The sequence below is a fragment of the Macrobrachium nipponense genome, chromosome 33, assembly GCF_015104395.2.
Source record: "Macrobrachium nipponense isolate FS-2020 chromosome 33, ASM1510439v2, whole genome shotgun sequence".
In the NCBI taxonomy this organism is placed as follows: Eukaryota; Metazoa; Arthropoda; class Malacostraca; order Decapoda; family Palaemonidae; genus Macrobrachium; species Macrobrachium nipponense.
In genome coordinates, this window is record NC_087219.1 from 22,623,066 (window position 1) to 22,649,937 (window position 26,872).

General features: G+C 39.9%; 1 protein-coding gene across 2 annotated transcripts in view; it reads right to left on the minus strand.

Annotated features, from left to right (window-relative positions):
• LOC135203021 (ankyrin-3-like) overlaps nt 1-26,872 on the minus strand; it is a 115,625-nt gene that overhangs the window by 38,597 nt on the left and 50,156 nt on the right. For both annotated transcript variants that reach the window (XM_064232590.1, XM_064232589.1), the window contains 4 exons: nt 25,619-25,830; nt 4,347-4,507; nt 3,948-4,060; nt 1,226-1,305 (listed from right to left, as the gene is read on the minus strand). In XM_064232590.1, coding sequence (XP_064088660.1) covers nt 1,226-1,305; nt 3,948-4,060; nt 4,347-4,507; nt 25,619-25,795 — 531 coding nt within the window. In that variant the 5' untranslated portion in view covers nt 25,796-25,830. The remainder of the gene's footprint in view (nt 1-1,225; nt 1,306-3,947; nt 4,061-4,346; nt 4,508-25,618; nt 25,831-26,872) is intronic.

Consider the following 26,872-nt stretch of genomic DNA (forward strand, 5'->3'; position numbering starts at 1 on the left):
TCGCTCAACCACGTCAGGTACTTTAGTTTTACGGGTGAAGTGGCATGCCGTCCAACTCCACCCTCCATCAAGTTATAAGAGCAGTCAATTCAATAGTCCAAAATCATGCCAAGGTCGTCAACAAAAGAAGAAGAAGGGAAGAGGGAAAATTTATAAGAGGAGGAGTAAAGGAGTTAAAGGTCCCAATGTTCAGTTGGATCCAAAGCAGAGAGAGTAGGCGTAAAGGGGCATACTCTCTCTGCAGTGGATCCCTAAGCCCCCCACCTCGTCAAGGAGTTGGGATCAGGGGGTAAGTTTGTCCAATCCATCAGGAATGCGTCGACCGCCACTGCTTCCTGATCTGGAACTGGAGAGCAATAGGTTGGTATTCTTTTTGTTCTCTTCTGCTCAACAGGTCCGCACTCACATTTTTCTCCCCCTGTATAAACCTGGTGAGCAGCACGACGCTTTCCTCTTCCGCCCAAAGCAGAACTTCCTTTGCCAGCTGTAAAGGGGAAAAGAATGAGTCCCTCCTTGTTTGCGGATGTATGCCAGAGCCGTGGTGTTGTCCGAGTTGATCTGCACTGTCTTTCAAAACATCTATTCTCCCAAGTACTACACACATTCTCTCTACACTTCTTACAAATAGTATGAGGGTCGACCGAAGCTTTCGGCAACCTTACCTTACACCCCTCTTTTACACAAACTCTAAACATACTTCCAGTATCCGACATCTTTAAAGAACAAACCAAAGCGAATGCCAAGCTAACGTTTCCGAGTACAATACCAAAAATCCATGAAAAGTCAGCAACGAGAATGAAAATCCTAGCAGGGAACCACCAACAATGTTGCCAGTTCGGCTGGCAGAGAAAATCTGGCCCAATTGGGAACGGTTCCTAGCGCTAGCGCCACGGTAACGGGGTGGTGGTTGCCTGAACTACTAATAGGTTACTAGCGTTTGCCGCGAGTTTTGAAAATTTCTGCCAGGTGGAACAGAGAATATAGCTATATATATACCTGCCAGGTAAGTGTCATACATTAAAACAATGCAGTTGCGGGTACTGCTAAAATATTTTTTGTGCTGTCTAATACTTCAAAGATAACACACCATTAATGGCACCCCTATGCAATTTAGTGGTATAATGATCTTTACTGAAATTTACTTTGAAGAAAAAATGTATCCATGATTTAACAAAGTTGTGTGAAAAAGTCTTGTAAAAAAAAACATTGTATCTTAATGCAATACCTGATCTCCATCGATGGCATAATATATTGCATTTTGTAGTTTATCACTTGACCTGTCACCCATGCTCATGTCAGGTCCACCTGGAAAAAACAGAGAGAGGAAAATTGGTAGCTTTAGTTTTTCAATTATTCCTAATAATTCCAAGGAAGGGGGTAGCAGCGTCAGTGCACCTAACTCTAAATAATCAATTCCATTCCAAAAAATTACAAAAATATCTATATGCAGAGGGAATGAACTACTTCAATTTTCCTATCTTGCAAAGGCCTGCAAGAACCAAGAATAAAGGGAAAGCAAAAATTGTGTGGTAAGGCAGGTTAAATATGTATGCTTCTTTAAAAAAAAAAAAAAAATTAATAAAATTCTATCTCCACATGAACTTATGTTGATGAATACGCTTCTGTGAATTTCTGACAGAAGTTATTTTCATTCCCTTTTCATGCTGCATACTAAGAAATTACAATCCAAACTCTTAAATTTGGGAACCCTGGGACCGGGCCACTGCCAGACCACAGAAATCCCAGAATATAGAATACATCCCTAAAAAATGAAACCCCTACATAAACATAGTTTTGCGAGCTAATTCTACATCCAAACAGCTTAGTTTCCAACTTAGCCTACTACATGGCTAAGTTCTGACACATCTTTTTATCATTTTATTACTCAAATATTTTCACTTCAGCATTTTATAACTTCATACTGTATACTTTTCTTTAAAATAGTGTACTACTTTATTTAACATATTTAGCCTACATTCCCAATTCAGCCTAAATGTAAGTCAACTAGTACAGTACAGGCAGTCCCGGGGTTACGACAGGGGTTTCATTCTTGAGACGCGTCATAAGCCAAAAATCGTCGTAAGCAAGAACATCGTCAAAAACCCTAAGAAAACCTTACCTTTAATGCTTTGGGTGCATTCAAAACTATGTAAACTGCATTCTTATTGCATTTTTCATCCAAAACCTTCAGATATTGATTATTTTGCATTTTTGGTGTCATATTTCTTGTGCCAGATCAGCGTTGTATGCGTCATAATCCTGGAACATGCGTAGTAACCCTGGTAATAATTTCTGATGAATATAATTGAAAAGCATTGTAACATCGGAATGTCGTAAGCTGAACCCATAGTAACCCGGGGACTGCCGTACTAAACTTTTCTCAGAATTTGCCCGTTATCATCAGTGACTTTCATATCCTACTTTTGCTATTATCACTATACGTATTAGTTTCTTCGTCATTTATTTTGATTGTAGAGGGTAGTGAGATGATAAAAAAAAATTAATTTCAGTGATCACAGTGCATTTGAATGTCGTCGTCAAAACTTAAACAAAGCACACCACCATTAATAGAGGAAAATGAACACTAAACTATTCACTAGTTTGATAAACATTTTCTAGCGTAGATAAAGATTTATTCTTGCGCTTCTTACCTCTGGCATCATCTGATCTCATGAATGGCTTATCGAATGGGTAAATATACAGCTACATAAAAGAAATAATGAAAACCCTATCACCTTTCAGTCTTTCAAGCACTCAAAGAGTAAGGAATTTGTGCATTGCAAAATGTCTGTTTTGATTAAAAGTTTTGACTTGGTAGAGCCTTCTCTAGTGGAATATTTAAAAAGAAAATAGTTATTCTTTTCAAGTTATTATCAAAAACATATTTGACTTCACACTTTTTCATTACTAACAATTATTTTCATAATTTTTGCTGTCGGGAAATTGTAAACATTATGTGGCACCACCATCGTGGCCTCGCAACGAACAAATGGCAGCGGATTCGAAATCAAGCCAATCCACAGGAGTTCCTGGACCACAGAATACAGTTTTAAGAGGTTCATCTGTACCTTGACAGACAATGTTCTGTCTTATGTATAGTATTGTAACATTTAGTATACCAAGTTACATACATTTTCACTATACATAATTTCCTATATTACGAGACCTACAACTATTTAACCAATTAAATGTGGGAAGACAGTGATGGACTACCCGATATTAAGTATATCCTATTACAGTATCAAAGAAAAAACTTACAATGCTTGCTAAGAACTGTGTTTTTGTCTACAGTGGAAACAAGGATTTACAAAGAAAATGGTGACATAATACCAAGACCTGTGACTAGAATATTCTTGAAAAATCTCACCACATACGCTGAAGTATTAAAGATATCTTTAGAGGGCTGAAAACTTTATAAAATCTTATACACTGAGAAGGTTCAGACATTATGATGAGAAGATCAAGGCGCAATAAGTTAGAAAACAGACTGATACAAGACAGGTGAGGACCTGACCCAGACCAGCAAATGGAAAGAACTAGCCAGATGTCTAAGTCTCACAAGGAAAACCTTATGGAAAACCTCTAGTGGAATGTGATTGATTATAAGAAAGTAAGGTTTTACAGTTCAGTATACAGTACAATAACTAAAGTAATCTGACTGGCATTAGTCTAAATTATTTTTTAAGTGATGAATTTCACATTCAAACTTTACCAAACACATCAAAAGTTTAAATAATATTTGCTGCACTTGTGATATAAACTAAAAGAACATGAGGCACTTGCTAAGTAAATACATTTCTATAGCTATTACAAAGCAAAGGTAGATTATTTCAAAAATCCAATACTACTACTGAGGAGAAATTGTGTAAATTACAATTTAATTTCACAACAAATGAAGCAAACAGTTGTTGACCACATTCCTGTCATCAGCAATAACATTTACTTACAATATTTCCCCCGCTGTTCACAGTTCTGGTTATGAGGCCCCGGCCAGCACATGCGAGCTTCCACATCAATTCTGGCACCATGTTTCAAGAGAACTTCCACACAATCTTCATACCTAATAAGAGAACGTATGTTGGGAATGTATTCTTATGCTAACCGTGAAAGGATAAGTTAAATAAATTAGATGTCATTTACCAGAGTAGATACCATTTATCAAAGTACCAGACATGGCAAATTATTATTAAAATATTAAACAATTTACACAAACTAGATTTAGAGGAGCTAAATTAACATGGGCTCACTGCACAAACAAACAAGGATAAAATAAACCATATAGAATGAAGAGCCAATAAAAATAATCACAGCTGACCCACAATGATGCTTGAAAAGAAAATTCTTACCCTCTTAGGCAAGCTATGTGAAGTGGGAGGGAGCAGACCCCTCGATTTACATCGACATTGCGTGTCAGACACCATCTCACCATTTCTACGTTGTTGATGCCCACCACTTTTTGAAGCAAATTGTAGCCTTCTTCATTGTGAACGTAAAGTAAGTTCTCATTCTAAGGAGAAAAAATTACCAATATTTAAGATTATCCAAACTTAAAACTTATACAGACTACCAACAACAATCTGCTCCAATTTTCCCCAAACATGAAGTCCAATTTTCCCCAAACTTGAAGAGTGACTGTCCTTTTAAATCCTAATAGTAGTATGCAGTAGCTAACACAAGCAATTTTTGGTCTGCAAAATTATCCTACATTCCTCCAGTATAACCAATGGACCTATGAGTGAGTCTGTGGTCTCAAGTCATCACAGTAAGCAAACGAACTTGGGATGTGCATAGATTACGCAAAGAAAAGTGACAGTACAGTAAAACCTCGTTTTAACAGACCAGGAACCAACAGACATTGGATTTAATGGACAAAATCCAGCCAAGGGTAGTATAGTCTAAGATAAACATTAAATTACAAAACAATCTATATACAGTAGTACCTCGAGATACGAAATTAATCCGTTCCGAGGCGCCTTTCGTGTCATGAGGTTTTCGTATCTTGGACCACATTTTACATGTAAAATGGCTAATCCGTTCCAAGCCCTCCAAAAACACCCCAGTAAATTTCATAATAAAGCTAAATTGACCTATAAATAATGAAATACAACAATTTGGACCATTCAATACCTAAATTAATAAAAAAAAATGCAAAATATAACCTGTAAATAAAGTGTATATTAGTGTACATGGTAACAAGAAATATACTGTACGTAAAATGTGGAGGCTTACCTTTCGAGTGAGGCTACGTACATACGTAACTATCCAAGGAAGATTGCTTCTGCCTACTTTTCACAATGTTCCTGTGTGAGCCTTTTCGGGGGGGTGTCTTCTACAAATGATTGCACTTTATGAAAAGCGGCTTTAATTTCTGCCGTTTTTTTTCTTTTGTACATAAGTACGTACGTACTACGTACACAATTCCTGTGTGAGCCTTTTCGGGGGATCTTCTACAAATGATTGCACTTATGAAAAGCGGCTTTAATTTCTGCCGTTTTTTTTTTTTTTTTTTTTTTTTTTTCTTTTTTTGATTTTTAACTTATTTTGTTACGTTATGTAGATTTTTTTTTTTTTTTTTTTTTTTTTTACAGATTTTCAACTTTCTGTTCTTTCTTTGCACCTCATGACTCTGTTGGCCCTGGTGTCCATCAAAACCCTGTTCAACCAAATGCTCTCTCTGCAACTGATTGGGGTACTGAATGTTCAGCTGCTGACCCTCAACATAAACTGAAGTGCCTTGATTATACGTACTGGTATGCATGTTGTAAATGATTGGTCTACACCCTCTGTTCAGCAGGGAGTGGATATTCTACCAACCTTGCAAAGTTTCCAGTTATCCCATGAGAGAGACCTTGATCACTTATCCCATGTGAGAGATCTTGGTCACTTTTTTTTTTAAATAACGTACACATTGACGATCCCGAGTGGCCAAAGCACACCACCACGTATACATAGTAGATGCATGATGGGAGGGACGCTGGCCAATAGGAGAGAAGGATTTCATGGCCGCGACTAGCATCAGGAACCAATGGGAGAGCAGGAGGATGGTGGCGAGTCTACTAGTACTAAGATGGCGGCGCGCAGCGCGATTTTCAAAATTGTTATCCGGGCGAATCTCGGACTTTCAGAAACCTTTCGTATCTTGAAAACTTTTTGTATGTAGAGCCGTTAAATTGTTCGTATTGGCTTCCGTAACTTGGATTTTTTCGTAAATTGAGCCTTTCGTATCTCGAGGTACTACTGTATAGGCTAGCTTTTGCAACAACAGGTATTTAATGGAAAACTGGTTATGTAAAGATGATGTTATTGATATGTTACCTGGTTATGTAAAGATGATGTTATTGATATGTTACCTGGTTATGTAAAGATGATGTTATTGATATGTTAAGGATATGTTACCTCAATGCAGATTGGCTTGTGACACACTATTGGTTGCATGGATTAGAAGAGCCAATTACAGAGCAGGACTTAGTGGTGGTAGTTGCTGACTGGCTTGATGCTCTTACTTCTAGAGGGGTTTAACCTCTCCATATTAATTGATATTTTGCTGTTTTTGCATTATAATATTAATATTTGAAAATTCATAAATAATTATTAACCATACAAAAATTACATCATGTTACATTTGCATAAACATTTTCTATCTCAGAGAGAGAGAGAGAGAGAGAGAGAGAGAGAGAGAGAGAGAGAGAGAGAGAGAGAGAGAGAGAGAGAGAGAGAGAGAGAGAGAGCATACACTATTGACAGTACATACAAAGCATGAGCTACAAGCTTTATCATCATTGGCTACTTCCCACCCCTTCAACCAATAGCATGTCACCATAGAGAGAGAGAGATGGAGTAAAAAAATTTATTTTTATACAGTGCATACTACAATGATAATAAATAAATATTAAATTTTACTGACATTTGGCTATTTACATTAATATTAATATTTGTAAATTAGTAGATTAATTTTTTATCATAAAAATGTATTCATGAAAATAAAATGAAAATACAATAATTAGTAAATACTGATCTATGAGAAAATCTGCAAGGTAGAGAATTTTCCCATAAGTACTGAATCCGTGATTGCTGAACCGTGATCTAGCAGGTAAAAATTGTTTTATTTCTTTCCCAATCGCAAACAACATGATAATGTACAATAATTATTGTTTGTATGACTACACTGTTTAGTAAAGTTATTTAATACCAAAAAGATGATAAATTTCAAATTCAAAATTAATACTACATTATCCTAAATGTTATCACTACCATAATTACACTTAATAATAAAATTTCTGAAAGGTTACTGTATGACAAAGGTCACTGTGAATGCAACAGTATGACTTGATGTTTACATTTTGTTCACTGGCCACTCAGAGTTAAAAGTTGATTTCATTGGTATGGAATTATTCCTTGAATAGGTTATTTATCATGAAGATATGTCAATATAATATTTAAGGTAAAAATGGTTTTATTACTTTTATCATCATTTTATATCAAAACATGAATCTTTTCATGTACTTTGGTGATTACTGCACCTAGGCTGAGGCTTAGCCTACCAATAAACATCACTTAGGCCATGAAAAACCAATGCTTCACTTCAACAGACAATCAGCTTTAATGGATAATCTCCCCCCCCCCCCCCTTCGGTTAAAAGAAAATTTCACTGTACTGCCAAAATACTTATTCAGACAATGAAATGAGAGTTCCAAAGTACTATTGTACTATTAGTTACTACGTAGGCAGTTCCCAGTTATCGGCAGATTCGGTTAACTGAGGCACCATTAACTGGATATCGGTGCCATAAATCACTAAGTTTCGGTTAACGGCAGTTTTCACTGATCAGCGCGCTGCCGAGAACAGAACCTGGGGACTGCCGTATTCAAATTAACATCAAATCAATAACTTCTGGTTCCTCATGAAAACAAACAACCAGACATAATTTCAAGTTCCTGGTTAACTACATTCTCAGTTGTACTATTCTTATTACTAAGTAGTACATGTATTTAGGCTGAGCATATACTCACTCATATAGAACAAGTCAAGAAGGCTACATAACTTTTAAGAAAGCTTTCACAAAAAGAAGGGCCACATATGAAACAAGTAAAAAAGGCCCACAGTTTCTCCAGCAATCAAGTTTTCTGTACAGCTACTACAGTGTATAATCAAGGCACGGTACAATGCTATATGATGGTGGCCTATCCTATATTGTTGCCAGAGGCACAATTATGGCTAACTTTTTGTTGCCTGAGGCACAACTATGGCTAACTTTAACCTTAAATAAAATAAAATAAAACCTACTGAGGATACAGGGCTGCAATTTGGGATGTTTCATGTTTAGAACGTGGATGATCACCATAATTTGCAGCCCCCTAGCCTCAGTAGTTCTTAAGATCTGAGGGCAGACAGGAAAAAGTGCACACAGAAAAAAAGTGTGGACGGACAGACAAAGCCCGTACAATACACAAGTTTTCTTTTCAGACAACTAAAAAATGAGGAAGAAAGAAAGAAATATATATGCACACACAAACACATGTTCAGTAAGTGGAAAAAAAGGTCAAGCACTAGCCTACAGCAATGAAATATAGCACACCAAATTATGATAATTATCCCAAGCATTACCCAAATAACTGGTGTGTAATTTTGCAATAGTGAGAGGAAATAACACACTGTACTGGGCAGGTGGACATCTAGTCACTTTGCCAGAGTATTAATATAAACAGTAATTCAGGGGAACTACCATAACTAAAGAATGAACCACAATATTGGTTTTGTCCTTTTTCTCAAGGAATGAATCAAGTCTTCCTGTACTGTTGGAAAGAAAGTCTTCCTGTACTGTTGGAACAGAGGAAATTTCTTTTGGAAGGTAAAAAATACATATCACCACAACAAATGCTAATAGTAATTAAGGTACACAAATCCCTTATATGTATTAATATAATGAAGATGCCTTTTCTATAAAAGAATTTCATGCAACCCAAGCATATATCTACCTATGGCTGATGGAGAACTATTACAGTAACTAAGGCAACAACTAAGCTAAATGTTCGTTTTAAATGCTATATGGCTTGGTACTTTCAAGGAAAAAACCAAATACCAAGTTACAGAATGACTGCTCACTCAAGAGAATGGATGTGCTGACCAACTAAGTTTTACATGACTGTTTGATAGGACTCATCTTCAATGCAAAAATACTATAGGCTGTCTCCAGTTATCGGCAATCAAGCTTTATGATGCTTGTCTAGTGCCAATAATCTGCGATTTCCAGCGCCAAAATACACCAATTTCCAGTTATTGGCACCAACAAATGTACTGACGACACTGATGCATACCTAATAGAGGCGCCATTAACCAGCTATCGGCACCAAAATCGGTTATCAGCACCGAAAACCACTAATTTTCAGTTATTGGCGATTTTTGCTAATCATCAAACCCTCAGAAAAGAACCCAACCTCAATAACTGGGGAATGCCTGTATTAGTTGCTATATTCAAATCAACATCAAATCAATAACTTCTGGTTCCTCATGAAACCAAGCAATCAGACATAATTTCAAGTTCCTGGTTAATTAGGTTCAAAAGTTGTATTATTTTTATTACAACATACGTGTATTTAGGCCAAGCATATATTAATGTAGAAAAAGTCGAGAAGGCTACATTAACTTTTACGCAAGGGCCATATGAAACAAGTGAAAAATGTCCCCAAAGTTTCTTCAACAATCAAGTTTTATGTACAGCCACTACAGTGTATAACCAAGGCCACCAAAAATAGATATCTTTGTGGTCTCAGTACAGGCGGCTCGCGGTTAACGGCGCAATCGCTCAGCGGCGAATCGGTTTTACGGCTGTCATAAAAAAAACTCATTAAAAAATAAGGCATTTTAAGCTATTTTTACGGCCCAATTTTCGGTCAACAGCGCTTGTCTAGCGCTTGTCTAATGAGTAACATACATTTGTAGAAATACCATTCAGGCCCACAAAATTTATGTAAATATTAAAAAATTTATTGAGTTATTACATAGGTATCAGGGTAAAATATATGCCTCTGACACTGTTCTATGCCTAAAATATAGTTACACAAGTGAAAATTTAGCATGGATGAGTAGCTTTATAAATGTTCAAGCTTTTGTGTTTAAAACTTGTATGAAAATGTATTACGTATAGGGTATATTTATTTCTGCCCAAAAATATGATACAAAGGCAGCTTTTGAAACTGTCCTTCACGTTATCAAATACAATGTTTTTTCATGTTCATTCTTGTAAGCCGCCGTCTGTTTATCTTCCAAAAATATAGTTTAAAAATGTGCAAATTTAGCGATCGATGTGTCGATTTTATAAATGTTCATGCTTTTATGTTTAAAATGTGTATAAAAATGTATTACGTATAGGGTATTTTTATTTCTGTGCAGAAATATGATACTAAGGCAGCTTTTGAAACTGTTCTTCACATTACCAAATACAATGTTTTTTCATGTTGATTCTTGTAAGCCGCCATCTGCCGCTCTTCCGAAAATATAGTGTTTTTTAAAAAGAGTGCAAATTTAGCGATCGATGCATCGATTTTATAAACGTTCATGCTTTTATGTATAAAATGTGTATGAAAATATATTACGTATAGGGTATTTTTATTTTAGTACATAAATATGATACAAATTAAGGCAGCTTTTGTAACTACCCTCCACGTTGTCAGAGGATGTTTTTTCATGTTCGTTCTTGTCTGCCACTGTTCCGAAAAATGCATGGTGTTATTTTATTAATATGCATCTTTTCCATAAATCCTTTAAAAAGTTATACATTACTTCACTGTATCCAATAATATTGTATGTATAGTCTCATATTATTGCATTATAAAATACTACGGCAAATCTAAGCCAGTATTCCTTGAAGCAGCCAATGTTTTGGTTTCAAATCAGCTGATGGCGAATCCAAGTTTGTTTCGCTGTATTTAACGCAATTCTGAGCGAATTTTCTTGCTCCTAGTTAGCATAAACGAATATCTAGATACTTGACTTACATGAGACAAGGTTATTTTTCCTTATACAACGTGTTTTTAGGTGGAAATATGAACTAATTTTTTTTTAAACAGATTACGTACAAAAATGACGTGATTCCGTTCGCAATTTTCCTTTATATCATCGTAATACGAACTTTACATTATTTATCTTATGTCAGCTTGAAATCAACAGTAAAATGTGTTCTTTCAAGCACAGTTGTTTTAATTAAAATGATTTGATTTCAATTTTATCTACGGTTGTGTTTGGTGGCATACGTTTACAGGAGTTTTATCCTTGTTGCCGATGCACGATAAGTCATTAGCAGCTTGAACAGTTTTCTCAGCTTCAGTTATAACTAAGTTTAAATTTAACAATATATTTCCCGATTGATCTTTGATCTATAATGAATAAAGTCATTACATTAAGATAACTCAGTTCTATTCTACATAATGTCATTTATAACAACTATGGTAATAGTGTACTAAAGTACGATGATTGAAATACAAGCCAAACAGATGTTATCGAATTCGGTTGTACTTAGAGAAAAAAAAAAGTTGTTTCTCGTTCAGTTGCTCACGGCTGTACACGTTTACGCAACAAGTATAACGTTAAAACCATACTTTCATAATTCTCTTTTGCTATTTTTGAACTTGTGTAACTCGAAGATGGGATAAAGTTAGGCTATTGAAATTTGGTCTCTCATAAAATTGGATTATCGTAAGACAAATTATTGTAACTTGAACACTATAGCTACCTGTACACTGTACGTATAAAACCTTATTATATCTTTACATACTCTAGACACTCAAAGGATTAAAGCTAGGCTTTTTTCACTTTATTTATAATACTGTAATGTACTGTACAGTACCACTGTACAGTAAATTCCATAGTACTATACTGCATAAATATAATTTTACTTATTGCGCCATCACGGGATTACGGACCGTTTGACTGGTCTAGGGCGCTGTTAACTGGTCTAGAATTTCGAAAGAAGGTATGCGCCGGCCGTGGGCTTTAAAATCGCTTAGCGTCGAAAATCACTTAGCGTCGGCGGCCAGGAACGGAACCCCTGCCGCTAACCGACGGCCGCCTGTATAGTGCTGTATGTTGGTGGCCTATCCTTTATGGCTGCCAGAGGCATGATTATGGCTAACTTTAATCTTGAATAAAATAAAACCTACTGAGGTTACAGGGCTGCAATTTGGATGTTTCAAGTTTAGCAGGTGAATGATTAACATAGCAATTTGCAGCCATCTAGCCTCGTAGTTTTTAAGATCTGAGGGTGGACAGAAAAAGTGCGGATGGACAGACAAAGCTGGCACAGTACATAGTTTTTTCTTCAAAAAATAAAAAATGAGGGAGGGAGAGAGAGATAAATATATATGCACACACAAACACAAGTTCAGTACTTAAAAAAAAAGAAGTCAAGCATTAGCCAAAAGCAATGAAATGTAGCACAACAAAATTATAATAATTGTCCCAAGCATTACCCAAACAACTGCTGTATAATTTTGCAATAGTGAGAGCAAGTAAATGACACTGTACTGGGAAGCTGGACATACAGTCACCCTGTCAGAATATTAATAGTATAAACACTGCAAAAATCGGCAGCAAACAATAATTCAGAAGAACTACCATTACTAAGACACAACCCCAATACTATTGATTAAGTTTTGACCTTTCTCTCAAGGAATGAACCAAGTCTTCCTGTACAGTTGGAGCAAAAGGAATTTCTTTTGGCAGGCAAGCAAAAAAATACATATCCCCACTGCAACAAAGGCTGATAATTAAGATACACAGATCTCTTATATAATTAAGATAGACAGATATCTTACATGTTTTAATATAATTAACATGCCTTTCCTGTAAGAGAATGTTTATGAAATAAACAAGACAAAGCTTATATCTACCCATGCCTGGTGGAAAAATAATATAGTGACTAATGCAACAACTAAGCTAAAAACTTGTTTTAGATGCTACATGGCTTGGTACTCTCAAAGAAAAAACAAAAAACCCAGCTATAGGAAGACTGCTTACTCAGGAGAATAGATGTGCTGACGAGCCAAGTTTTTCATGGCTGTGTGATAGGAGGACATGTCTTTAGTGCACAAAGACTGAAGCCAAAACAGCACCTTGAAAACTTCATGTAAAGGCACTTTCCGGAGAATAAACAGAAGCTATTGCTATTTTACATTTTTCATAGATCAATATGGGGTAGCTCCAATACAGCTGCCCTAATATGGGTAGCTCCAAAGAGAAAAAAGAAAAATCACAGCTGCATTTATAATCAGATTCCTCATTACAGGATGACCTTGTGCAAAAATCTTCCCAAACATTACATGCCCTACACAGTTCAAACGGCTGTACCACAAAACAAGGAGTGTCTACAAGCAGATGAAAACCTCTTGAAATATGGCAAAAGTGTCTCTCACCTATAACCAACAGCAATCTTATGTTAACCAATATGTAAATGACAGCTACAATGGTGGCCATAGGCAGTACAATATGGCAAATGACAACTTGAAAAGTGTCAGGTGTTTGGGCTACAAATGCACTTTATACCCCAAGGCTGAGGAGTACCCCATGATGGGAAGTAATAGTGTACTATTAAATATTTAGCCAAATGAGCCTCTTCTTCAGAGGCTAATGCCAACCATAATTTATTGACACCTACAGGATGCAACAAAGTAAAAATTAACATTCGTGTTGTTCTACATGGAGCAAAAACTACCAAACTGCCAAAAGCAAATGTTTTGCTGCTAATACCCAATCTTTTTTTTTTAATTAAAGTGCCAAAACAAATTTATAGTTATAATCATGCAGTTTACAAACTACCAAGTCAGTTTCAGACTGTTGCAGCTTGCCCATAGGATTTTTTTCTCAAGATAAGAGATGGCAACACTTATAAAGTGAAGTTACGGAAGATGGTCCACAAAATCCAGTGCACACTGGAAGGCCAAATCTTCTATGAAAATGATATTGTTATGATACAATAAAGTTTGTTCATACTTACCTGGCAGATATATATATAGCTGTATTCTCCGAAGTCCGACAGAATTTCAAAACTCCCGGCACACGCAGTGGTCGGCCAGGTGGTAGTACCCATTCCCGCCGCTGGGAGGTGGGCGTCAGGAACCATTCCCATTTTCTGTCAGATTTTTCTAGTGCCACTGTCTCCTGAGGGGAGGTGGGTGGGCACTTTGATTATATATATCTGCCAGGTAAGTATGAACAAACTTTATTGTATCATAACAATATCATTTTGTTCATGAACCTTACCTGCCAGATATATATATAGCTGAATCCCACCTTTGGAGGAAGGGGGAGACAGACTCGGAATTTGGGAAACAATTCCATTTACATGATTTATATCTTGGTTCCTTACCTGTTAGCATAGCTGACTTCGTGAGTACCGTCACCCAAGTCTGCTTCTGCTTTACTAGAGACTCCAGCCAGGTAATGACCTGCGACGCTGTTGAGTTCTAGAGGATCTGTCAACTGGGGCGTGACCACAAAACAACTAGATCCTACATTATAGACCTCCAATTTTTGGGTAATGCATTCCTAGAGGTGCCAGCAAGAACGTGACCTGTGTAGCTGGTGCGCTCTAATGAACTGTCACGGGGAGCGTGACCACAATGTGACAGATCATATAGGTGTTGATTAGACACCGAATGCTGTTAATGCTTCACTGGAGGTGCCAGCAAGGACGTGACCTATGTAGCTGGTGCGCTCCAGATGATTTGTCAACGGGTACGTGACCACAATGTGACAAAAACATTTTACCCTACTATGAGGGCGAAGCAAAAACATTACCACCTGACCTAGCCTATCTAGTTAAACTTCGTATAACCAAGGCTAATGGAGGGAAGTCCGCCTAAGGCGGCCGACCCAAGACCACAATAAACTAAACACCTAAACAAGCATAATAAACTAAAAATAAAAAGAAATAAAATTAAAAAGTCCAAACTAACATATTATTTCCTAAATGATAGAAAGAGTGCTACTCTCTGTCCCCAATATAGTGTCTGCTGCGACATATGGGCCCAAAGAGCAACAGTTCTCGTATGTAGTCCTCACCTCCCGAAGGTAGTGAGAGGCAAACACTGAATTACTACGCCAAAATGTGGCATTCAAGATGTCATTAAGTGCCATGTTCTTTTGGAAGGCTACCGACGTAGAAATAGCCCTCACTTCATGCGCATTCACCTTCAACATTTTCATATCACTGTCTTGACAGGATGAATGCGCTTCCTTGATGGTGTCCCTCAAGTAAAAAGACAAAGCATTGTTCGACATTGGTAAATTTGGCTTCCTTACCGAACACCACAAGTTATCCCAAAGACCTCTACAATCCTTAGTCTTCTTTAGGTAGAATTTGAGAGCCCTGACAGGGCACAGAACTCTCTCTGGCTTGCACCCAACGATTTCGGCCATCCCTTTAATTTCGAAGGTCCTAGGCCAAGGGTTGGACGGATTTTCATTTTTTGCCATGACGTTGGGCTCAAGGAACAAACCGCGTTATAACCTTTAAAGCCCACGTATTTGCTAATCGCTTGCACCTCGCTGACTCTCTTCGCCATCGCCAGAGCAGTCAGGAAGATAGCTTTTCTAGTAACATCCTTCAGGGAAGCCGTATGCATAGGTTCGAATGGACTGGACATGAGGAACTTCAGAACTACATCCAAGTTCCAAGACAGCAACCTTGGTTGTGAACCTTTCTTGTTTCAAAAGATCTCAAGAGATCGTGAAGGTCTCTGTTGTCCGCCAAGTCCAGGCCTCTGTGCCTAAAGACAACTGAAAGCACACTCCTATATCCCTTGATTGTAGAGACTGCAAGTTTTAGATCCCTTCTCAGATATAAAAGGAAGTCAGCCATCTGGCTCAGAGAGGTCGTGGTGGAGGAAATGCCGTTCTTCTTGCACCAACTCCTGAAGACTGCCCACTTCAATTGGTATACTGCATGCAGTCAGACTCAGAGCGGAGAGGTTTCTGTGGTACCTCTCGAAATGGGGCTGTCTGAGTAGATCTGTCCTTACTGGAAGCGTCCTCGGGAAGTCTACTACGAAGGCCATGACCTCTGTGAACCAGTCTCTCGCCGGCCAGAACGGGGCGATCAAAGTCATTCTCGTCCCTTCCGACTCCGCAAACTTTCTCATGACTTCCCCTAGGATCTTGAACGGGGGAAAGGCGTACAGGTCCATCCCCGTCCAGTCCCAGAGAAGTGCGTCTATCGCCACTGCCGCTGGGTCGAGTACTGGGGAGCAGTACAGTGGAAGCCTCTTCGTTCTGGACGTCGCAAAGATGTCCACTAGCGGACGTCCCCATAACCCCCACAGCTCTTGGCATACCTCCTGATGCAGAGTCCACTCGGTTGGCAGAAGTTGACCTCGTCTGCTGAGGAGATCTGCCCGGACGTTCTCTACTCCTGCTACGAACCTTGTAAGGATCGTGACGTCCAGTGCCCTTGCCCACAGCAAGATCTCCTTTGCCAGGGCAAAAAGGGACCGAGACTGTGTTCCTCCCTGCTTCTTCAAGTACGCCAGAGCTGTGGTGTTGTCTGAGTTGACTTGGACTATTCGATGAGACTTTCTCTTGGAAAAACTGGAGAGCTAAAAAGATGGCTGCCTTTTCCTTTAGGTTTATGTGCCAGGACACCTGTTCCCCTCTCCAGGTGCCTGACACTTCTTCCCCCCCTAATGTTGCTCCCCACCCCGTGGTGGACGCGTCGGAGAACAACACTAGGTCGGGGCTCTGAAGCTTGAGAGACACGCCCTCCGACAACTTCACTGGATCTAGCCACCATTTTAAGTGATGTTTTACCTCTCTTGAAATTTTTAAGCTCATATCCAGATTCTTGTTTTCTTTCCAATTTTCCATGAGAAAAAATTGTAGCAGTCTGAGGTGCAGTCTCCCCAAGGAAACAAACTTCTCCAGCGAGGAAATGGTCCCCAGCAGGCTCATCCATTCCCTCACTGAGCACGAATCTTTCCTTAGGAAGGCTGTCACTTTGTCTAAACATTGCTGCTGACGTCCCTGGGACGGAAAAGCTCGAAAAGCCACTGAATCCATCTGAATCCCCAGATACAGGATGGATTGGGTTGGAATCAGATGTGACTTTTCGAAATTCACCAGTAGTCCCAGGGACTTCACCAACGATAAAGTTGTTTGAAGATCCTTCAGACACCGCGTTTGAGTGGAGGCACGAATGAGCCAGTCGTCCAGGTACATAGAGACTCTGATATTTGCAAGATGAAACCACCTCGCCACGTTCTTCATTAAAGTCGTGAAGATCATAGGGGCCGTGCTCAATCCGAAGCAAAGCGCCCTGAATTGATAAACCGTCCCTTTTAGGACAAACCGAAGATACTTCATCGACTGTGGATGGATGGGGACGTGGAAATACACCTCTTGAAGGTCTAATAAAACCATCCAATCGTTTGGTCTTAAGGTCCCAAGAACTGACTGAGGCGTCTCCATCTTGAATTTCTGCTTCTGTACGAACCGATTCAGACTGCTCACATCTAAGACTGGTCGCCAACCTCCTGACTGTTTCGGCACCAGGAATATCCTGTTGTAGAAGCCTGGGGATTCCAGGTCTACGACCTGTTCCACCGCTCTCTTTTCTAACATCTGCTCGAGCAGATCGAAAAGGATTTGTTGCGTCTCCTGATGGTAAATAGGGCATAAATCCTTGGGTGTCGTGCACAGTGGGGGAGGTTTCAAGAAAGGAATCTTGTACCCCCGCTTGATGACGTTGAGCGACCAGCTGTCCGTCTTCCTTTCTATCCAAGCTTTTGAGAATAGTCGAAGCCTGGCTCCTACTGGTGGCTGAAGGATATCTGGTTCATTTCTTTCCTCTGATCTTAGCCGAGACTCTGCCTCTGAAACGTGTACTTCCTCGAGAAGATGTTCTCGAGGAAACTCCACCTCGAAAGGGCTTCTGCTTCTTGAACGTTTTGCCGACTGAGCTAGGAGGTCTTGGGTAGCCTTCTCTTGTAGACTGACAGCCAGATCTTTGACCATAGCCTGGGGAAACAGATGGCTCGAAAGAGGCGCATACAAAAATTCTGCCTTTTGAGAGATAGAGACCGCCTTTGCAGTAAAACCACAATAGGCCGCTCTCTTCTTCAAAATCGAAGTGCAGAAGTGCGAGGCCAACTCCTCCGAACCATTCCTGACGGCCTTGTCCATGCATGCAAGCACGCTGGACAGCTCCTCGAGGCTAAGTGAATCAGGACTACGCGACCAGTTATCCAAGACCCCTAAACACCAATCCAAAAAGTTGAAAACTTCTATTGTACGGAAGAGTCCCTTCATATGATGGTCCATCTCAGAAAGGGTCCAGGGCACTTTCGTCGTCGACAAAAGGGATCTCTTCAGTGCATCTACCAAGGTAGCGAAGTCACCTTGGGACAAAGAGGGGGCTCTAAAACCTAGCGAAGTCACCTTGGGACGAAGAGGGGGCTCTAAAACCTATCTCCTCCCCTGTCTCATACCAAAGACCTGCCTTGCCTGTCAGTCTTGAAGGGGGTAGGGCAAAAGCGTTCTTGTTTCGGGCTTTTCTTGACTCCATCCAATTCTGCATTTTCTTAAAAGCCCTTTTTGTTGATAATGAAGTAGCCATCTTCAACAATCCTGGAGTCTTGATAGCCTTAGATGATAGCAATTGTGAAGGAGGCGACTGCGGGGCTTCAGGTTTAAACTTCTCTTCAAAGGAGGTTCGAAGCAATTGAACCAAAACCTGGTAATCTGAAGATACTGTTGATGATTGTTCTTCAGTTAATTCCTCCGACAAGTTTCCTTCTTGAGATTCATTACTATCCTCCGAATCTCGGCGAATGTCTGAAGAAACATTACGTCGTGCATCCAGCTGCGCGCCATGCCTGGCGTCAAGCCGAGAGTCCTGCCGAGCGTCACGCTTGGCATCCAGCCGAGCGCCCCGCCCGGCGTCGAGCTGAGCGCCCAGCCGAGCGTCAGGCTTGGCGTCAAGTCTCGCTGCCGCCTTAACGTCGTGCTCTGCAGACCTTCGTGCACGAAATCTCGAAGGCGCGGTAACAGGAGAAAGAGCGAGGCGATGAGAAGGAGAAGGAGACTGCCTGGATCTCTTGACTGGCAGCTTATCATCCTTCCTCCTGTGACATGAATTATCCTCTTTCTCTGCAACTAATAAGGCAATTTGATGTTGCAAATTCTCAATCTTCTTCGATTTAGGGCTGATCCTGTGAGAAGACGAGGGGCGAGGGGAAGCCCTCCTCCTTCTCACATGGACCGCCACAGGTATATCCTTAGCGCAACCAGGGCGCTCAAAAGCATTGTCGTCAAAAGACATTCTCTCCGGCGACGATCGCAACACAGAAGAAGAGAAAGGACGTGAAGCGTCCTTCTCCCTAAGACCAAAGGTGCCGGTCGCCTGTGCGACACCTTGCACCTTTGCTCTCTTTTGCGGTGGAGAGTCTTCGAATTGTTCTGGAGACGACTGCAAAACAGAAGGGGCTAACGGATGTGCAGCGTCCTCCTCTGAGGAATCAAAGGCAGCGGCCGCCTGTGCGGCATCTATCGTCTTTGTCCTCTTCAAAGGGCGCGATCGCTTCCGAAAGCTCTAACCGCTGCGCGGGGAGGACGATTCTGATGACAAAAAACACTCTTTCAAGATCCGTTTACGAACTTTGGAAGCCTGGGAAGCGCCCCCAGGTCTTGCCGAAGGAACGTCAGATCGGTTGTCCGACCCCCCTTCCGCAACACTCGGAGCATTATCACTACACACCACTGCACTATTAACACCTTCTAATGCTTGCACTTTTGATTCCAGGCTACGCAAAGATTCAAGAATCATCGATAGGGTATTACCCTCCACAGACACTAATGTAGGGCCCGAAGGCATCACAGGTTTAGGAGGGATAAATTCCACTGGATGTGTAACTGGCGTTGCACTCCTTCTTACCCTATCTCTTTCTATTTTACACACATATGATTCATACGCCTTCCATGCAGAATCAGACATACTCTCACATTCATTGCAGCGATCATCAAACACACAAACATGTTTCCGACAATTCGCGCACACTGTATGAGGGTCTACCGAAGATTTTGGTAGCCTCACCTTGCATTCATCCACACAACATACTCTGGCGCTAGTCGAACTAGATCCAGACATCTTAAGTTTAAGGAAAAAACAAGCCAAATTCAAAACCAATCCACAATTAGCGTATGCCTAATCACCGATCCAAATCAAAAACCAAAAAATCAATCGGGATACTCAAGTGACCAAAAGAGTTCCAAAATCCAATGACGGAGGTGCAGAAAACACTTGTTGGCTGCACCGGCAACAGAAAATATCTGACAGAAAATGGGAATGGTTCCTGACGCCCACCTCCCAGCGGCGGGAATGGGTACTACCACCTGGCCGACCACTGCGTGTGCCGGGAGTTTTGAAATTCTGTCGGACTTTGGAGAATACAGCTATATATATATCTGGCAGGTAAGGTTCATGAACAAAATATAAACTACGAAAGAGGTGAAAGCAAGGTCACTGAATAGATGAACTTCCTTTGATTAGATCCTTTTTAAAAGAAAAACAAAATATGATCCAAAATAAGAAAGCAACACTCTAAGGGAGGATACTATAATAAAAATATAGATTTATTATCAGGATGAGAAATTTTATATCTGTCATCCATATACATTTTATTTTACAGGCAAAGTCAGCATTTTAAATTATAATAAATATCTACAGCAAGTTTAAAGCATCTAAACAACCAAATTGTTGTTGTAAAGTGAAAGACTTCACTATCATCAAAAAGAATATATTAGGAGGAAGGAGGAGCTGTTAAACAACCAAGATCACAAGTACTAGATGAATGCAAAATACACTGAGACTACCTATTAATTGTGTGCAAAAGACAATTCTGAAAACAAAAGTTTTGCAACAAAACCTCACGAATCCCCCAAAACAATTGTCAAGTATGAACCATTTTATCTGTACACTGAGCTAACGAAGTGTTTCACACAAGTCATGTGCACTAAATTGAAAATTACTTAATAATCATGTACACAGGAAATTATTAAAAATTTGCATTCTGCTAAAAAATAAAAAAATAAAATTTTAACTATGCTTTCAACTATTTATTTTTCTACTTATTCTCAGATTTCCCACAATCAATTGTAAAATTTGGATCATTTAACTTATCCTAGGTCATGGTAAGTAAAATTATGTGCCAGATCTTGTTGAAATCCCTTATTAGCAGCTCTGTAAACAACTGTGATTTTTCTGAATCACAATTAATTGTTAAACCTGTGTAATATTTATAAACTAAATATCACACAACTCAACCTTTATCATACAAGTTACTGAGCAGTAAACAAAAATGGTCCCAATTCCATTTATCATTATACAGGCAGTCGCTGGTTATCAGCGAGGATTCCGTTTTCGGCAGGGTGCTGATAAGCGAAAAATGACAAATTTTTAACCAATTTGTATTTTTTATAACTTACAAACCTGAGGTCTTAACATTAGGATAAATACTCAGCGACAGCTGGAAACCAGTAAAGTTTAAAATAATTGTGTATGCAAGGGACTATTGGCATCTGTGCTTGGTCACGAGACATGTGGAGCCACACCCACATACCCCCCTTTACCGCCTTTAAGAGAGGACGTGCTTTGCCTCTGTCCTTTTAAAGACGGTTTAGTTTGCCCCCTGTTGTTTTGCTTTTTTTGTTTGGAATTCTCGGCCATGTGAACATGAAGCCTTCTTATGCTCCAAGACTTCCTGGATATCACAAGAAGCAGATAAACGACCTGATTTTTCTTCGACGATTTCGATGTCGAGGAACTCATCGTGTAGTAAGTCATAGATGCAGAAACTCTTAAAGGTACAGTTAATTCTTTATCTGTGCTTTGGGAAGTAATTATGACTAATTGTGCTTCTTTCCCTGCGGGGAGAGGTGTGCATCGCCATCTTGTTTTCGTTCCAGATACGTGGGTAGGGATGATGCAGGTGTGCGGTCGGCGTTAGGCTTATCAGGAGAACCAACCCAAGAAGGACAGTTGGTTTGATGTATAACATCGCGCTGCCATCCAGGGTCCCGTGTGATGGATGTCCCTTTTATCCTGATATGCACTGAATGGCGGTCGGATGCATCACCATCTGTAAAGAAGTAGATAGTACAACACAGCAGCCTTTAATATCAGGTTGCTATGCCTACGAGAATATCATCAACAGCCTTGCACTTCTGGTAGGGTGCTGGCTTCGCATTTGAGATGCTCCGCGACGTCATAAACATGGCGACCGCCATGACGTCACTTCACAGCCTACACGGAGACATGCTTCCATTTTTCACTTCGAGGTACAAGAGTACTTTACAACTATGCTTTCAGATTTGGAGAATTTTAATGCACATTGTTTTTGAGAGAAATTACAAGCGTTAGGAGATATAACAGTCACATAATGGAAAAGACAAGTCTTTCCTCTGTAACCTTCCGCTTAGGCGTCAACAAGCTTAGGTGACTGGCTTTGACGCCAGTGCGACCGAAACACTGATTTATGGCTCTTATAGTACTGAGTTACGGTTAATGGTGCCAATAACCATTTAATGGCACCACTGTAAGGTATGTTATGGCACTGTAACTCTATTACCAGTACCTTATGGCACCAATAATCGAAACTCAGCCCATTATGGCACCATAAATTGCTGATTTTATGGGGCTAAGCACCATAAAACCGGATCGTCATTAACCGGGGACTCCCTGTACACTATTTAGTGAATATGTAGTTGGAAAAACCCATGAAAAGGTGAATTTCCTGCGAACAATGGTTAAATATGGTCCAAAGAAAAACCCGTGAATAGGCGAGTCTGCGAATCTCAAGACGGTAAATACGGGGGTTGACTGTGTTTCCTTGATCTGGCACTGAACTAACCAAAGCAGCAAAAGAACAGTCATGATCATCCCAACTTGTGGGTGCTGGCTGGCGCCTGGGAGCTGCTAGCAGTTCTGCCGCTACTGTTTGCTAGCAGGCGCTGGGCACTCTGCCCCCACTGGGCGTTCAAACACTTCCAAGCACCTGGAAGAAGCTGGGCACTTTGGCGCTGACTGACTCTCTGTCTTGCACACGGGAGCCAGCTGGCGTTCAGTGACTGCTGCACTGCTTGGCGGCGAGTACCAAGTACTGGATGATGGAACAGCTTCCCTAAGCTTATTACAAGAAATTTTTGGCATATTACGTCAGCTGCAGACCTTTTCAATTGTCTCGAAATGTCACTAAAGCACCACTGGCGGCTCCGCTCAGGGCTAGAGGCCTCAGAACTAGAGGAAAGACGGTGCACTTCCACAAAGATGCCTTTCCAATGGTTGTCTGTCATCACCTGGGATATGGCAACGGTGAGACTGAGGGGCCAACTACCCATGGGCAGACCCTACTGACCTCCCTTGGGCTTTCAGTATGACTTCTCCCTGGTGCAGGGGAGTATGCCAGGGACCTTTGCCTATGAGAATTGGCGGGACAGACAGCCAGCTACTCCACTCACACTTCACTCACTTCCCTTTTGCGCTCTATAAGCACTTTCAGAGATTCACCTAACTGTGAAACGGTATTAACTAACAATTCGAACTTACGGTCAAATTTGCACTCTAAAGTGGCAATGTTGCTGGGGTCAAAAACCTGGGAGCTGGGACGAAGATTAGGTGGAACAGTGAAACTGGGAATGGGCAAAATTACAGGAACAGAAAGATTTGGAACATCAATAGATAACCTAGCTGATTCCTGACTATAGTCTTAGTCCCGCCTTGTTTAATACAGGCAGTCCCCAGTTATTGGCAAGATTCCGTTCAGACGGCTTGATGAAAAGCAAAAATCGCCAATAACCGAAAACCAGAAATCATCAGCACTTATTAGCACTGATAACCAGATTTTGGGATCAATAACTGGTTAATGACGCCTCTATTATCGTTGCCGATAACCAGAAATCTGCAATTTTCAGCGCTGGACAAGCACCATAAACTGGATTGCCAATAACCAAGGCTGCTGATAACTGGGAACTGCCTGTGTTTGCTTTCCCTCTGTCTATCCCTTGCTAACTTATATAGATAAGAATTAAATACTTTCCATTGCTTGCTATCCCAGCCCTTACACAACACAAGACTTTTCTAAGAACAAATTTGTCCCCTACAATTAGAACAAATTGTGAGAGTCATATTTTCCAGAAAAGTCAAAATCAGGAAAAGTCGCTTCACTGACTAAATAAAAGGATTTTCTAAATCCCTCAAAGGATTATCTAAATCCCTAACTAAATAATTTGCCGAAAGGCTAACGTAAACAAAGTACTTCACCAATTCTCCAAGTAAGAAACCATCAAAGAATTCATATTTCAAACCAGCTACTGCTCACAACCTCGTCGCAAGCCAGCAGAAACAAATTGAAAGACCTGGCTCAGTTGTTCCTCTTCTTCCCAAAAGTGGGCAGCACTACTTACCTAAACCCAAAATAAAAGAATCAGTACCGTGAATTTCAAATTTTACCTGTCAACACTAGAAACTGTTAGCTATGTAATTACTTAGTAAGTTACTTATATGAAATTTATTTTTTCTACCCTTCATTTCTTGATGGATGATTACACTTAACCCCCCCTATCGCGCTATAGCATTTAGCGGCTATCGCATAGGCTTAAAAAGCTCCCCCAGCTTGCTTATTGCTCACCAAATCGGCAGCTATCGCACGCCTTGACGTCACGACTGGCGGCCATGTTCTTTTCTGACATCACGCTGATTGTGTGTGTGTGTGTGTGTGTGTGTGTGTGTGTTACGATAGCAGCAATATTTTTTTGTGAAAGTGCTACATAATGGCCAGTAACCCTCCAACCCCATGCTCAGAATATGGAATTAGTTAAGTTGATTGATGCTGGAAAGTCCAAGCACAGTGTAGGGAGGAAATTTTAAATTAATGAATCCACAGTAAGAGGTATTTACCAGAAGCATGAGCATATCAAGAGTCATATGATGCTGTCACCCTCTGAAGGAGCCAGCAATGCCTTGCGTAGCCGTAATTTGGTGCTACTGAAGACTGAGCAGCCTCGGAACACCCCCCCCCCAAAACCTACCTAAGCCCCTTATCATCCTCAAAAAGGTAAATGAAATGTCTAATTTTAATTTCATAGCCTTGATAAATTTATATTTTTCAACACTGATTTGTTAAAAAAGGTAAAAATGGTGAAGATAAAAGGAGAAATATTGGTGACTTAGGAGGAAAATTTGTGGTCGGGGAACCAATTAGAATTTTTCCCATAAGTTCTTCAGTTCCGCAGCGGAAAACTATAGCATTTTTCACTATAGCACGTCGATAGTGGCACCAATTAGACGTGATAGCTGGGGTTAAGTGTATAGTAAATCATTACAGTTTAAGTTACAGCTTCGTGAAAAAAATTTAAATAATTTAAAATTTATTTTCTAAATACTTACATCTCCATTATATTTCTTTAACTACCACTGGCACGTAAGTAAAAGCTATTTAATAGAGAGGTAAGTTTAATCCAAAAAATATAGTGTAATACAGTACGTAAATATTGTAGGTATGACAAAACCATTCAGATATATTTACAGCTAACTATATATCAAATACTTTAAGTACATAATTTTTTAATACATAAATACCTTCGGAATAGCTGACAGTAGGCCCTCTAAACGCTGAACTGTAACTCGAGGATTCGCTCGAAGAGCGTCGAACACAACTCTGATATTTTTCTTTGTCGTTTCTGAGACAGTTCGGTGGTTGCCAGAGGACAGGAGTGCACTGCCAGACTGAAAAAAGGAGGACAGTACACCCCCCATCACGCCAGCTCCACCTCTCTGTACACACGCACTGCCTGAAAGGAGAATAATCATTAGCTGACAGATATATTTCATAAGTCAATACAACAAAGTGCCTTTAAAAATAGTATTGTCATGATAAAATTATGTTTCACTTATAGTTTCCAAGTAATCATATAGCTATACTTTTCCAATCACACAGCAGCTTAAATTTGAAATCCACTTCTTTTGTGCTTTTATGTCCATAAAAGAGGAGGAGGAAGTGCTCTGTAATTATTTGGCAAGTATACATGAATCGTAATTCTATCATGAAAACATCATTTTCATAGAAGTACCATACCAAGTGATATAAGGACATATTCTATTCCAAAAATGATGTTATTATGATATAACAAAGTTTCATGTATACTTACCTGGCAGGTATATATATAGCTGTATTTTCTGAAGTCCGACAGAATTTAAAAAACTTCCGACACACGCAGTGGTCGGCCAGGTGGTTAGTACCCATTCCCGCCGCTGGGAGGCGGGTATCAGGAACCATTCCCATTTTCTATTCATAATTTTTATTTCCACTGTCCCCTGAGGGGAGGTGGGTGGGTACTTGAATATATATATATCTGCCAGTTAAGTATGAACAAACTTTATTGTATCATAACAATATCATTTTGCTCATGAACTTACCTGTCAGATATATATATAGCTGAACCCCACCGTTGGAGGTGGGAAGGAACAGAATAGAAGGATTTTGGGAAACAAATGCATGCAGATGATTAACATCTTGGTTCCACCTGTTAGCATAGCCGACTTCGTGATTACTGTCACCCAAGTCTGCTTCTGCTTTACTAGAGTTGCCAGCGAGGTAGAGACCTATAAAGCTGGTGCACTCCAGATGATCTGTCAACGGGGGCGTGACCACAATGTGACTTGACCATATTGACCATACCATGAGGGCTAAGAAGTAAAATAAATATATATATATAATTATATATATCACCACCTGACCAACCTAGCCAAAGTTAATGTGTGTTAACTAAGGCTTAAGAGTTAAGAAGTCGCCGTTGTCAGCGACTCAACAACTAAATTAAGAGCTCTTCCTAA